Source organism: Zingiber officinale, chromosome 4A (assembly GCF_018446385.1).
Source record: "Zingiber officinale cultivar Zhangliang chromosome 4A, Zo_v1.1, whole genome shotgun sequence".
NCBI lineage: Eukaryota > Viridiplantae > Streptophyta > Magnoliopsida > Zingiberales > Zingiberaceae > Zingiber > Zingiber officinale.
The window spans coordinates 110775092-110789296 of NC_055992.1; the positions used below are offsets into that span (position 1 = coordinate 110775092).

Below are 14205 nucleotides of genomic sequence, written 5' to 3' on the forward strand. Positions count from 1 at the left end.
GAACGATACGAACCCATAGAAACTTGTTTCGTGTCATTCCGAGCTCTCTAGAGTCATCTATCAATTTTTAAAGTATCAATTTAAAAAAAAAATAAAAAAGAAATTTTGGGACGAAATTTGGGATTCGTCCCTAATTTGGGACGAATTCCCGAGTTCGTCGCAAATTTCTATTTTTTTAAGTAAGACTTTAAAAGTTTGGAAGATGACCCTAGAGATTTCGGAATGACACGAAACAAATTTCTATGGGTTCGTATCATTCTCCTCATCTTACTAGTGGGCCCAAACAAAATTTTTAATCAATATTCTGACGTTTATAAATTTTCTAATCCGAACGAGTAATAAATATTAAAATCTTGATTCAAAAATTTATAAACGTCAAAATATTAGTTAAAAATTTTGTTTGGGCCCACTTGTCATATGGTGAGAACGATACGAACTCATAGAAACTTGTTTCGTGTCATTCCGAGCACTGTAAGGTCATCTATCAATTTTTTGAAGTATCATTTAAAAAATAAAATGTTTGCGACGAATTATGAGGTCGTCCCTAATTTGGGATGAACTTGGCAACGAATTATAGTTCGTCGCAGAAATCGCAATAATCCCGATCCCTACCGTGCCCTAATTCTTTTTCTTCTCTTCTCCATCTGCTCGTGCGGCGGCTGCGAACCTTCTGCCCTATTCCGGCCACGATCTCCAACAGGTAAGTTTATTTCTCCCCCTCTTTTTTCCCAAGCATACTAGAGCGTAAGGCGATGGTCGTTGCTTGGTCACGCCGGCTTTTCTTGCACAGCACGCACGGATCTCCGACCCCCTATATGCTGCTTTCTGGCCTTGGTGGCTGCTGCCGGCCGAAGGATCGTTGCCGACCGCCTGGCGACGCTGGCTTGCCGGTTGCCGCCTCCCCTGTGATGCCTCGGGGGCTGCTATCGGTCTCCTTCTGCCGTCTGCAACTGCTGCCGGGCCAGATAGCCACTAATGGCCACTGTCGCCCTCTTGGCGACATTGCCTTGCTGGATGTCGGCCCCCTGTGACGCCTAGGGGGGCTGCTGCTGGTCTCGTGCTGCCATTGGCAGGCCCTGCTGGCTCCTAGTTGCTGCTACCGACCCCGGTTGTCGTTGCCAGTTCTTGTCGGCTGCTGCTTTCCGTGGGTGTCGGTGGCAATAATTGTTTTTGAATCTTATATACAATTGTAAAAATTTTATTGTTTCTTGTGTAGGTTTGTACACCGACGTGGTTTAATTTGGAGAGACGCTCATTGTTGTTCTCCTTTGTCAGGTATATGTATTTAGATTTGTTTATTAATAATGATAGTAATAATGATACTGTATTTACCTATTGTACTATTTCTTGTTTTTATTTTGATACTGTATTTCGACTTGTTCAGCTTCTGCTAGTTCTGATATTGAGGGGTCTGAGCCGTCTGTTGGTAGTGATTTCAATTTATGGCTATAGGCGAGTGGGGGGCCAAAAAGGGGAGGAAAGATATTCGGAATGGGTTCATTGAGCAGAACCCATAGAGTTGGTCGTATATCTTCTTCTTCCTCCTCACATACCTGGCAGATGCATAACTTGACTGAAGAGGTTCCCAGTTGAAGGACATTATAAAGAACAGGGATGAAGAAATGAGAGAAATGCGCCGACAACAAGATTTTATTATGCGGCATCTTCAGTTAAGTTCTGTTCCAAGTCATATTCCTTCCGGTGACGGTGATGATGGTGATGATGGTGATGATGATAATGGCGGTGGTGGTGATTCTTGATAAATTTATGGTAAATTTTATGTTTGAATATTTTTCATGTCATGTTATAGTTGATTCTATATTTTCATTTTACCTTGATACATTGCATCTTATGTCATGTTTGCTATCTATATAAGATAACGCTGCCAAACAAATTCTACTACATTATTATTAATTTAGCTTTGTATCTTCATGTCCTTGCTCTTTTGATTATTTTTTAGAACACCTTATACTATGATGTGTTATAATAATTCCATGCTGCCTTTGTATAATTTTGATGTTTGAGTTACAATTATGTCATCTTTTTGATGCAATGACTAGTTTAATTTGGTGATCATTCTTTTGAACCTTTCATAGAGTAACTATCTCTAATATTGATTTGAGTTCTTTTGTCAATTCTTTTACCCGCGTTTATATTTTTGTTATTATTTTTGTTGGGATTGGAAATCTTGTTCTAGTATAATCACATTAGTATATATGTAATATATATACTAATGTGAGTACTGATGTGCTCTTTTTAAGAGCACTTATATACACATTTAACTATACAAAATTAACCACACAAGTATTAAAAGGATTATCAATGTACTTATTTCATTATCAATTTCCTTATTTGAAGCTCCTTGAATGCCCTTGTTTGTCGCTGACAACGATTTCATTGAAGCATAAATAACTTAAAGAGGTTTAGGAGAAATTTGACTAAATAACTTATTTCATTATCAAATAGAACTTTTACTATACACTCAAAATTATAGGTCTACCTAATTTTATTTCATTGCAAAATGATTCAATTATGAACCTTCACGTATAGCAGTATGTTGGCAAAACAGAATGTTATTGTAGCTTGTTTGAAGATATGGATGCTGGTGATTAAACAAAATTGTTATATATATATATTTGAAGAAATTTAAGTAGATTGATGAATTTTAAATTAAAAGGTAGGATATGCAATTAGAGATTAAGATGCTAGCATGTGGATTGAAACCTTAAGCCAACAGTCCTATTAAAATTTATTGAATTTCTCCTTAGGTATATAATTTGAGTCTCTATGACAGTTACTTGCTCATATGGGGCTCCAAGATCCTATTTTTTTGTCAAACTGTAGGATCCTCACATTCGTGAAACAAGATATTTAATTTAGTAAACACGAAAATATAGTCCAATTTACAAGAATACTATTATGATTGCATATTAGCAAGTTGATTGGTAATCATCAAGGTATATAACAATGGGAATAATCACTGATCTGGTAATATTAAATCACATAAAAATTGTTCCAATGGAATTAGTTGTATATATGAATATGATGTGTTTAGTTTTGGGATAATTTGTTGAACTTGTTGTTTGAATTTTGGTTATTTGTATATATGAACATGAGGCTTGACCAAAGGATATGAATTGCAAACAACTTTAATTTCACATTGATACTTTGCATTTTATATCATGATGATACTTTGCATGCTATGACAAACAATCTTAGTAACAAATTTCATTCATGTATGTAAATGTTAGATACAAATATCATTAATATGTTTGATACATTTTTGTAATTATAAATGTTACTTATTGTATGTTTGTAATTTGACGCAGGAAAAAAAGCACGGAAGGTGACCGAAGCTCCTGAGACATGATGATATGTATTTTATTTTCTTTTGGATGTCTTGTTACATTTGTTGTTTGGATTATTATAGAACTTTCATGTTTGATATTATGAGTTGTTGAACTTGTTTGGATTTTGGTTAGTTGTATATATGAATATGATGTGTTTAGTTTTGGGATGATTTGATTGGATATAAGATATATGGATTATGGATGTGTAGGATATGATGTGTTTAGTTTTGAGATGATTTTTTTGGATGTCGTATATGGATGTATTGGATATAATTTGTTAAAGATGATGTAATTGTAATATGTAAACAGAAATACAGAAAAAACAAAAAATAGTTTCTGCATTTTTTTTTTGGGACAAATTTTGCGACAAATATATCTTTGTCGCAAATTTATCGTAAAATTCGTCCCAAATTTCGTCGCAAATTTGGGACAAAAAATAATTTTTTGTCACAAAAGATACAACTTTTGCGATGAATCAAGATTTGTCCCAGAATTCGTCGCAGATTTGGGACAAAATTAAGTTTTTCGTCGCAAATTAGGAACAACTTTTTTCTGATCGATGTGTGTTAACGTTCCAAATTTGGGACGAATCTGGATTCGTCCCAAAATTCGTCCCAAATTTGGGACGAATCCAGATTCGTCCCAAATTTGCGACGAATCCAGATTCGTCCCAAATTTGCGACGAATCTGAATTCGTCCCAAATTTGGGACGAAAATATGTTTTTGTCGCAAATTTCCGATGAAAATAGATTTTTTTTGCCTCTAGTTATTTGTAATTTGGCAATGTTTTTTTGCGACGAAAATTTTTCGTTGCAAATTTGGGACAAAAGTATATGTTTGTCGCAGATATAATATTATGAAATTTGCAACGAATAAATGTTCGTTGCATATTTGCAACGAATTCTGCGACGAAAATTTAAATTTGTCGCAAAAATTTCCAACGAAAATCATGTGTTTGTCGCTAACATTTTGCAACACCATTTTTGGGACGAATATATTTTCGTCCCAAAATTCGTCGCAAAAAAATTTGCGACGAATTTTTTTATCAAATTCGTCCCAAATTTTGTCCCTAAATAGCAATTTTTTTGTAGTGGTTGTTATCAATAATGTCCGCATTTAGCTGTTCCAAACTTATAATATTCGCCTTCAAAGTAGGTATTTGGCTTGTAGAATATGCAAATAAAGTAGATGAGATCCCCTTTTGAAAAATAATGCATGAGCGCTGCAGGAATTTTTTCTATAGATTCAGGTTGTGATATTTCGAAAATTCTGTTCTATCTTCAATAAAAAATCAAATCAAACTTGTTGTCAATATAATAGAAATATGAGAAGGCAGTAGCAGTAATTAGGAAGATAAGGACGAGCAAGCATAGAAATTTAAGGAAATGAGATTATAGATTAAAATGAGAAAGGCTCAAAATGGAAGAATGCACATTAAAGTTAGTCAATCATATTAATTTTTAATAAGCTTGGGAAGCAATTATTCATTTATTAAATTTTGACCGTACAATATAAGAATAATTATAATTCGTCATTTTTTAGCGCATGATTAGCGGGGATATTTCTTTAAATATCACTCAATCTCAAGTATCCTCCATTGGAAGGGATGTTGGGAGAAATAAGCTCTTAAAGTAACAAGCTTAAACTTTATTTTTATTGGTGAGTTCAAAGATTACATATCATTTAATATGGAAATCAAATTTTAGACTTTAGAGACAATGTTGGCGCCCCGCCCTGTGATTGTTGCTCCGTTGCGTCCTTGTCGTCGACCTCCTCCATCAGGTTGTGCACTTCTTGTGTGAACTTGTCCATGGCAGGGGCCAGTAAACACACTGGGACGACGATCCCCTCCTCCCCCTTGCTATTTTTCATAGATACGTAGAAGCTTGACAATCCAGGAATGGCTCCGACTCCGCCCTTCGCTGGGCCTCCGTACGCCGCCTTCCCCCACCCGAAATCAACGTCTCTGAACCCTAACCGAGTCACATCGGAGACCACGTACGACCGCACCACCGTGAAGTGCGGCCGCCCGCGCAGCGCCATCAGGTCCGCCAGCGACCTCATGTACTCGTCGCTCACCGCCGACTTGGCTTTCTTTACCAGGTCCAGCGCGTACCCGATGGGGTTGCTGGACAGCTTTCCAGCCGTGGACACCGCCGCCGGCAAAGCGAAGGCGTTCCCGTAGTACCCCGCAGGGAGGCCCAGGCCGGATTTGCCTCGAGCGTTAACGACAAAGATGATCCGGACCTCCTCCTCGGCGTTGGCTCCGATGGCGACGGTGCGGCACTTCCAGAGGAAGGCAGTGAGGATCTCGAAGGTGGAGCTGTTCCGGAGGTGCTCCGGAACGCGGCGCCGGAGGGCGGCCACCTCGGCCTTGCCGAAGAAGAAGGAACGGTGTACCATGTCGTCGAATGGGACGATGGTGCCGGGGACGTCTTCATACTCGCGGTGGACGCAGGTGACTCGGGGAGGGTGTCGCGCCTCCAATACCTCACGCGACCAGACCGGAGCTAAGGAAGGGCCGGCCGAACCTCGAGCCAGCTCCGCCACGGCGTTCATGAACTGAACGATGCCGGAACCGTCGGACATGGTGTGGCTGTGGCGGAGCGCGAAGACGAAGCCGCCGCACAGCAACCGCGTCACCTGAATCAACAGCAACGGGCAATGGAGGACGCCATCCGATCCAGGGACGTTCCAGAGGAGCTTCTCCAAACAGGGGAACGGCGGCTGCAGGGCGTCGCCGAACTGATCAAGACAGACGTCAGCGTCGGCCTCGATGAACAGCACGCCCTCACCGGTGCACTCCACCACCAGCTTCCTTCCCTCCGTCTCCCTGATCCGGCCAGCAAAGGGGTAGTAGAAGACGAGAGCCCTGGCCAAGGCTTCCCTGATCACCTTGCAGGGGTCTTGTCCAGCCATGGAAGGGTTGTCGCGGTAGAATTGGATGACCAGGATGTGGAAGCGCAGCCCATCCTGGTCGTCCACATCGGAGAGGCGCTTGAACTCGCGAGGGGTGGTCTCTGCAGGAGCCACTAGAACGGCCTCTTGCCGGCGAACGGTGAAGGTGAGGGAGGAGGATGCCATGGCAGTAGAAACAAGTTACTCTGCTCTATGATCTGGCCTTTGAAACAAGAATGCTCTGTATTTATAATATTATCAATTGGCCAAAAAAAGTAATGATACGCTCACGCCTTCATGCCTGCGATATCTGGGAGTGATTTTATCCTGGGATTATTTTTTCGGAGAATCGACCCCTGCTTTCACGTGATAATTTAACAAATGCCAATTCGATTATTCGTGGGGATATTTATAATATTATCAAGCGCAATGGCGGTTAAAAGTTATATTCATTGAACAATTCTATGGTGGGCCTCATTTGATAGAATTATAGGATATTCATGTTGTCACTTAAGTACTCGTAATTTGAATTCTAATTACGATATATTTATAAAAATTTTTACTTAAAATAGGGGGTGTAATCAAATGATACTGGGCGCCTAAGCTAGTCGTCATGTGCGCTTCTGAATTTATCCTGATGATTGATGGAAAATTCCATAGGATCAGACCGATTATCCAAATATAATCAATAAGATTAATTAAAATTATCATTGGATAAGATTAATCGAGTGGAATTAAAATAATCATTTATCACTTCAAAATTTATAAAAAAAAATTCATATTTTCTCTAAGAAGGATCCTGAAGCTTATGTTAATATGGATTCAGGAGAAGATGTCAGTGAATCTATTTAACTCAGTTTTACTTTATATTGTATAAATAATTATTGTACAAAAAATTATTTCTTCGACTTAAATTCACGATCTCAAAGTCACGTGATAATTGATCCCATCTGAAATCAGGGAGAGGGGGCACTAGGCATGGGACGTCGAGGTGACTCTGATATTGACCGTGTGAAAACTATGAACAAGCAGAACGTGACCGAGTGAACCTGGGGTTGGAGAGTGCAAGCCTGCGCACACCACATAGAGAGCCAACAAGAACATTAGAATGAGAATCAAGGAGGGAGTCTCTAGCGCAGACACCCCGACACTCAAGTCAGAAAAATAGCTCAATGGAGAAAAAGATGAACAATAGAACATTAATGTGGATGTGTGTGCGGGTGTGCGCATGTAAGAGAGTGTACCTGGCCAATGGAGATGATCTCCTTTTTATACTGACCCTCATAACCTCCATAATAATGAAGTGTAAGAGAATATCTAGTGTCAAAATATTATAAGTAACAGAGGGTGTATTGCAACCCTCTCCCAAAAGGTTTTGTTGTATGTATATGTTATAATAGTTGAATGTTCTTTGATGAGTAGTTGTTATTCTCTGATAAGTTATTGTGATTCTCTGACAATGTTGTCTCCTAGAGGAGATCCGACTAGTTCTGGGATCGGGTGGATGTAGGTTGGGAGTTGCGTCCAAGAGAAGTGAGGAACTAAACTTTGGAGATTCGACTGACTCTAGGGTCGGGCGGATGTATGCAGGGAACCGCGCTCGTGAGTAGTGAGGAACTGAGTCTGAAGGTTTGATCAGTTATGGGGCAGGGTGGATGTATGCTGGGAGCTGCACTCATGAGTAGTGAGGAACTAAGGCTGGAGGTTTAACTGACTCTGGGGTCGAGCGAATGTATGCTGGGAGTCACGCTCATAAGTAGTGAGGAACAAAGTCTGGGGTTCAATCGACTCTGAGACCGATAGGGCTATACTGGGAACTGCGCTCATGAGTAGAGGAATTGAGTCTGAAGGTTCAACCGACTCTGGGGTCGAGTGAATGTATGTTGGCCGCTGAGCCATAGAAGTATGGGGAGTTGATCTCCGTAGGTTTGACCGGCTCTGAGACTGACTTGGCATATGCTGGGAGTCACGCTCATGAGTTGAGGAACTAAGTCTGGAGTTCCAACTAGCTCTAGGGTCGGGCAAATGTATGTTGGGCACTGATCCCTTGAAGTATGGGGACCGAGCCATGTAGGACCGACTGGGCATTTGCTCGGGGTGGGGAACTAAGTCCCAAAGATGAGTGGTATGTCCGGCTACACATACCCTGATTGCCACTTTACATTGACTTTGACTACAATATCACCTTGACTATCAACCCCACATTACCCTTGGGCCCCCCACAAACCGTCATATCACAAGTCTTCCTTCAAGTTTAGTTGAAGGAAGATACAAGCTTAACTGGCTAGACATTCATGTCATTTTATCTTTCTCGACCTTTACATTTCTTCTTTGGTCTTATGTTAATGTGTGCACACCAATTCATGTAAGTAGTGTTTACATGGTTGCTAACTCGAGCAAGTCTTACCTCGACCGATCAAAAAGGTTTCCACCTTAATGTATTTGTGAAGTGCTTGACTCGATTATCTTCCATTCGACACTAGTTTGTGACAACTCATTTGGGTAATATTAGTCAAGTGACCGTCCGATCGAATGATCATTGGGTTCATGAGCAAGCACACTTACAACTCAACCGAACAATATGAGAGTATGAGACTTAGGCATGTGAGCAAACACGCTTATAGCTCGGTCGGGTGGTATGAGAGTCTGGAATTTGGGTGTGAGAGAAAGCTTACTTGTAACTCTGCCGGATGGCACGAGAGCCTAGAATTTAGGAGTGAGAGCAAGCTTGCTTATAACTCGGCCGGATGACATGAGAGCCTGGAATTTGGGCATGAGATCAAGCTCACTTATAACTTGGTTGGGTGGCATAAGAGTCTGGGATATATGCATGAGAGTATGCTCGATTATAACTCTGTTGGGTGACATGAGAGTCTGAGACATAGGTACGAGAGCAGACTCGCTTATAACTTAACCAAGCAGCATGAGAGTTTGAGACATAGGCGCGAGAGAATGCTCACTTTAACTCGACCGAATGACATAAGGATCTGGAACATAGGTGTGAGATCATGCTCACTTATAACTCTACCGAATGACACAAGAGTCTGAGACATAGGCACGAGAACGAGCTTGCTTATAACTTGACTGAGCAACATGAGAGTCTGGGACATAAGTGCGAAAGCATGCTCGCTGATAACTCGGTCGAAAGACGCGAGAGTCTGCGATATAGGCGTAGGAATATGCTCGCTTATAACTCAGCAAAGCAGCAAGGGGAGTTTGAGATATAGGTGTGAGAACATGCTCGCTTATAACTCAGCTGGGCGGAATGAGAGTCTAGGACATAGGTGTGAGACCAGATTCGCTTATAACTCGACTAGGCAACACAAGAGTTTGGAACATAGGCGTGAGAGCGGGCTCGCTATGACTCGACTAAGCGACACGAGAGTTTGGGAATAGACGCGAGAGCAGGCTCGCTTATGACTCAGTCGGGTGGCACAAGAGTCTGGATATAGGTGTAAAAACAAGCTTGCTTACAACTCAACCAGGCGACATGTGAGTTTGAAACATAGGTATGATAGCATGCTCACTTATAACTCAGCCGAACAACATGAGAGTCTGGAACATAGGCGTGAAAGCGGGCTTACTTATAACTAGGTCGAGCAACACTAGAATCTAAGACATAGGTATGAGAACAGGCTCACTTATAACTCAGTCGAGCGGCATGAGAGTCTGAAACATAGACATGAGAGCAGGCTCACTTATAACTCGGTCGGGCGTCATGAGAGTCTGGGACATCAGTGTGAGAGAATGCTCACTTATAACTCGGTCGAGTAATACAAGAGGCTGGAACATAGGCGCGAGAGCAGGCTCACTTATAACTCAGTTAAACATCATGAGAGTCTCAGACATATGCACGAGAGCAAGCTCGCTTATAACTTAGTTGGGTGATACGAGAGTCTGGAACATAGGCGTTAGAGAATGCTCGCTTATAACTCAACCGAGCGACATAAGAGTCTGGGACATAGGAACGAGAGCATGCTCACTTATAACTCGGTCAGATGACACGAGAGTCTGGAACATAGATGCAAGAGCAGACTAGCTTATAACTCAGTTGGGCAACATAAGAGTCTGGGACATAGGCATGAGAATAGACTCACTTATAACTCAGTTGAGCGACACGAGAGTTTGGGACGTAGGTGGGAGAGCAAGCACGCTTATAACTCGGTCGGACAGCACAAGAGCCTAAGATATAGGCTCAAGAGCAAGCTCACTTATAACTTGGCCGGGTAACTCGAGAGTCTTAGATATAGGCGCGAAAATAGACTCGCTTATAACTCTATCAGTCGACACGAGAGTTTGGAACATAGATGTGAAAGCATACTCACTTATAATTCGGCCGAACGATAAGAGAGTCTGGAATATAGGCATGAGAGCAAGCTCACTTATAACTTGATTGGGCAACACGAGAGTATGAGACATAAGCGCGAAAGTATTTTCACTTATAACTTGGTCGGGGGGCACGAGAGTCTAGAATTAATCTTGGAGTTTGGTGGCATAATATTGGAGGCACGGTGTATTACCTGAATGCCTTGTAGAATGGAGAAACGATGTATGACCCAAATGCCTTGGAGAATGATGGCATATATATGACCCGAATTCCTTAGAGAATGGAGGTACGGTGTATGACTCAAATGCCTTGGAAAATGGAGGCATTGGAGAATGGAGGCACGGTATATGACCTGAATGCCTTGGAAAGTGGAGGCATGATGTATAACCCAAATACCTTAGAGAGTGGAGACATTGTGTATGATTCAAATGACTAGGATAATGGAGGCATGGTGTACAAGCCGAATGCCTTAGAGAGTGGAAGCTTGGTGTTGGAGGCACGGTTTATGATTTGAATTCCTTAGAGAGTGGAAGCCCGATGTTAAAGGTACGGTGTATGATCCGAATGCCTTGAAGAGTGGAGGTACGATGTATGACACGCATGCCTTGGAGAGTGGAGGTATGGCGTTGGAGGTACTGTGTATAACCCAAATGCCTTGAAGAATGGATGCACGATATATGACCCGAATGCCTTAGAGAATGGAGGCATGGTGTATGATCCGAATGACTTAGCTTTTGGACTCTCTGCTTTGTTAAAAATAGAGATATATTTTAAATTTTAAAATATAAAATTTAAATTTTGGACTTATCTGTCGAGCTTGCTTGAGCGAAAAATCTCCAGCTATTAAATAGGGACGAATGAGCCGCTTGGTATGGTCAAGCTGCCAGTCGAGGCTACTGAGTGGATAGTAGATTGAAAATTTTCTTAAATGGAGATGACAAATGAAATTGCAAAAATTTAAAAGTCCTACAACTGGAGCTATTTTGGGAACTATCGATCAGATTGAAATTTTGGTCCTATGGAATTTTCGATCGGATGCTCATTTTGACTTTTGCCTATTGGACTTCCCTTGCTAGTTGGAATTGTCCATTTTGATTTTTGATGGGCATTTTGATTCTTGAAGTTACCGATCGGATGTTTGGTATGAGCATCAACTAGGCTCTTCCCACTATATTGTTGAAGGAGATCCTCGAGTGGGGAGTAAGGATGATCCTTTATTCACTTCTCCTGGTTCTATCATTTGGTAGAGCCTCTTGGCATACTGCTGGGATTGATGGTAATCATAAAAATATTAATGATTTTTAGGAAGCAATCGATCTAGCATGATAGTTGATTCTTGGATGCCTTCCACCTTTTGCACTGCTCTCTCCTCCCTTCTTGGCTCAAGTGGATAGCTCGGATGCCAACCTACACCTTGCGAGGGTGGAGGGAGAGCCTTGCACTCTGTTTGAGTGATGGTAGGAGTTGATGTACTACTTTCTTTTATGTTGGATTTAGCTTCCTCCACATAAACATACCTGATCAATCAGCTGAACAAATTATCAAAACATGTTGGGGGCTTCTTCACTAGAGAGTGGTAGAAATCTCCATCAGAAAGGCCCTGCGAGAAAGGACTCACTAGTACTTCCATAGTTGCAAAGGGGGCATCTAAGACAACTTGATTAAATCTCTTTATGTATGCCCTCAGTGTATCCTTGGTCCCTTGTTTAAGAGAAAAAAACTCAACATGGTCTTGTGACAGCGGTGGCTACTAGCGAACTAGTGGAGAAATACTTTGTGAAAATCCTTGAAGCAATAAATGGACTCATCCCGAAGCTGATTGAACAATCTCTGGGCTGATTCGGAGAGAGTTGTGACTAGGGCTGTAAATAAGTCGAGATGAGCCGAGCTTTAGGGTGTTCAAGCATGTTTGATAAGGTAACCGAGTCGAGCCGAGCCGAGCTTAAAATGAACCAAGCTTTTGAAATGATTGTTCAAGCTTGGCTTGGTTTATGTTTTATGAACTTAAGCTTGTTTGAAGTTTGGCTTGCGCTTGGCTTGTTTAGATGTTATCGAGCTCTCAATTCAAGCTTGGCTTGAGCTTGGTTCAAACTTAGTTTGTTTAGATGTTATCGAGCTCTCAATTCAAACTTGTTTGATTTTGAAAACTTTAGTTATTTGATTGGTTATTAAGTTTGATAATTTAAACTTATTTGTTTGTTTTATTTTATTATTTATTTAACATATTGAAAATAGTTTTATTAATGAATACAGTTCGTGAACATTGTTCATGAGCGTTGTTCACGAACGTTAACGAGCTGAACACAAATGTGTTCAAGCTTGTTTGTTTAGTTTAACGAGCTGTTCAATCTTGTTTATTTAATTAATCTTGTATACATTGAACAAACATAAACAAGCTCTTACCAAGCTAAACACCAAGCTTGTTCACGAACGCTTGGTTCATTTACAGCCCTAGTTGTGACGAACACTCGACACTTGACTCCATCCGTGTAGTGATAGAGGATAGTCACATTCTCAAATTTGAGGAGATGATCCTCAGGGTCAGTCGCTCCTCCGTATTCTTCGATCGTTAAAGGTCTAAAGTGGTTCGACAATTTGTCCTCCAATATATCCTGTGAGAACAACATTCTTATCTGCTTAGGGGAGCCATTAGCCATCAGGGTTTTCCTCTTTCGAAGATCCTGAGCAAGCCATCTTCGGAAGATGATCCTTGAGGCCTTTTCACTCAGCCCTTATCTTTGAATGTCGTGTGAAATAATGTCTGGTGATACGCGACCGGGGAGGAAGACCCGAGCGGCAGGTTAATCGGCTGCGCGGGCACTTATATGAAGTTGGCCGGAGAAGGAGGAATTGGTTGGAACCCAGTTGGTCCTTCCACTTGGGTCCCTTGCTTGGTGTGAGGCCCCGTCATTAATACAACCGGATCTTACAGTAAAGGAGGGATTATTGCATGTTCCTGCTGCACTGAGTTCTGCGCTAGGTCAGTTATTAGTAGCTTTAAGTCTTCTTACGACAAAGTAATTGTATTGAATCTTCCAGTCTCCTCTATCTTCCCATTTCAGATTCAGGCGAAGTTTCCACAGACAATGCTAAATTTGATCCTATTTGAAATTGAGAAGAGCACTGGGCATGGGTCATTGAGGTGGCTCTGATATTGACCGTGCGAAGACTGTGAACAGGAAGAGTTGGAGACCGAAAGCTTGCACGCAGCACAAAGAGAGCCAATAGGAACGTTAGAGCGAGAACCAGGGAGGGGGGCCCTGACACAGGCACTCCGACGCTTAAGTCAGAAACATAGCCCAATAGAGAAGAAGATGAACAATATAATTTCTCATCCTCTTTGTCAAAGAAGACGTGAAGCCTATACAATTGTAGGGGAAGGTGGTAGTATAATCAACCCTCAGAATTTTAATATTTATTTAATAATATATTTAATAGAGTCTTCTAAAGATTGGTTAAGTAATTTGGTAAGATTGACTAAGTTAATGAGAGTATCTAAGTAAGTCCAGATTAATTAGATGCTTGAAAATGAGTTGGTAAGAAGTCTAAACAAGTTAATATTGACCAAATGGTTGGTAGACTTGTGAGAAGACCTAGCAAGTCAAGAATAACCAGATGTTTGGCAAAATG

General features: G+C 41.3%; 1 protein-coding gene and 1 long non-coding RNA gene across 4 annotated transcripts; one reads left to right on the forward strand and one right to left on the reverse strand.

The window, feature by feature from the left end:
- Positions 1-568: 568 nt before the first annotated feature.
- On the forward strand, positions 569-3561 carry LOC121970579. 3 transcript variants are annotated; one of them, XR_006108967.1, is made up of 5 exons: positions 575-700; positions 791-1144; positions 1217-1275; positions 1385-1770; positions 3330-3561. It is a non-coding gene; the product is annotated as an uncharacterized LOC121970579 (long non-coding RNA). The 3 variants fall into 3 exon arrangements; XR_006108966.1 differs by lacking the exon at positions 791-1144 and having other exon boundaries at positions 569-700; XR_006108965.1 differs by having other exon boundaries at positions 627-1144.
- Positions 3562-5045: 1484 nt separating this feature from the next.
- LOC121972616 (benzyl alcohol O-benzoyltransferase-like) lies at positions 5046-6443 on the reverse strand. The gene has a single exon (XM_042524270.1). The coding sequence runs from the start codon at positions 6432-6434 to the stop codon at positions 5046-5048; it is 1389 nt and encodes a 462-aa protein (XP_042380204.1). The 5' UTR covers positions 6435-6443.
- Between the last annotated feature and the right edge of the window lie 7762 nt (positions 6444-14205).

Bases quoted from the DNA above. Each gene is read 5' to 3' on its own strand.
- LOC121972616 (XM_042524270.1), bottom strand. From the start codon at position 6,434: ATGGCATCCTCCTCCCTCACCTTCACCGTTCGCCGGCAAGAGGCCGTT.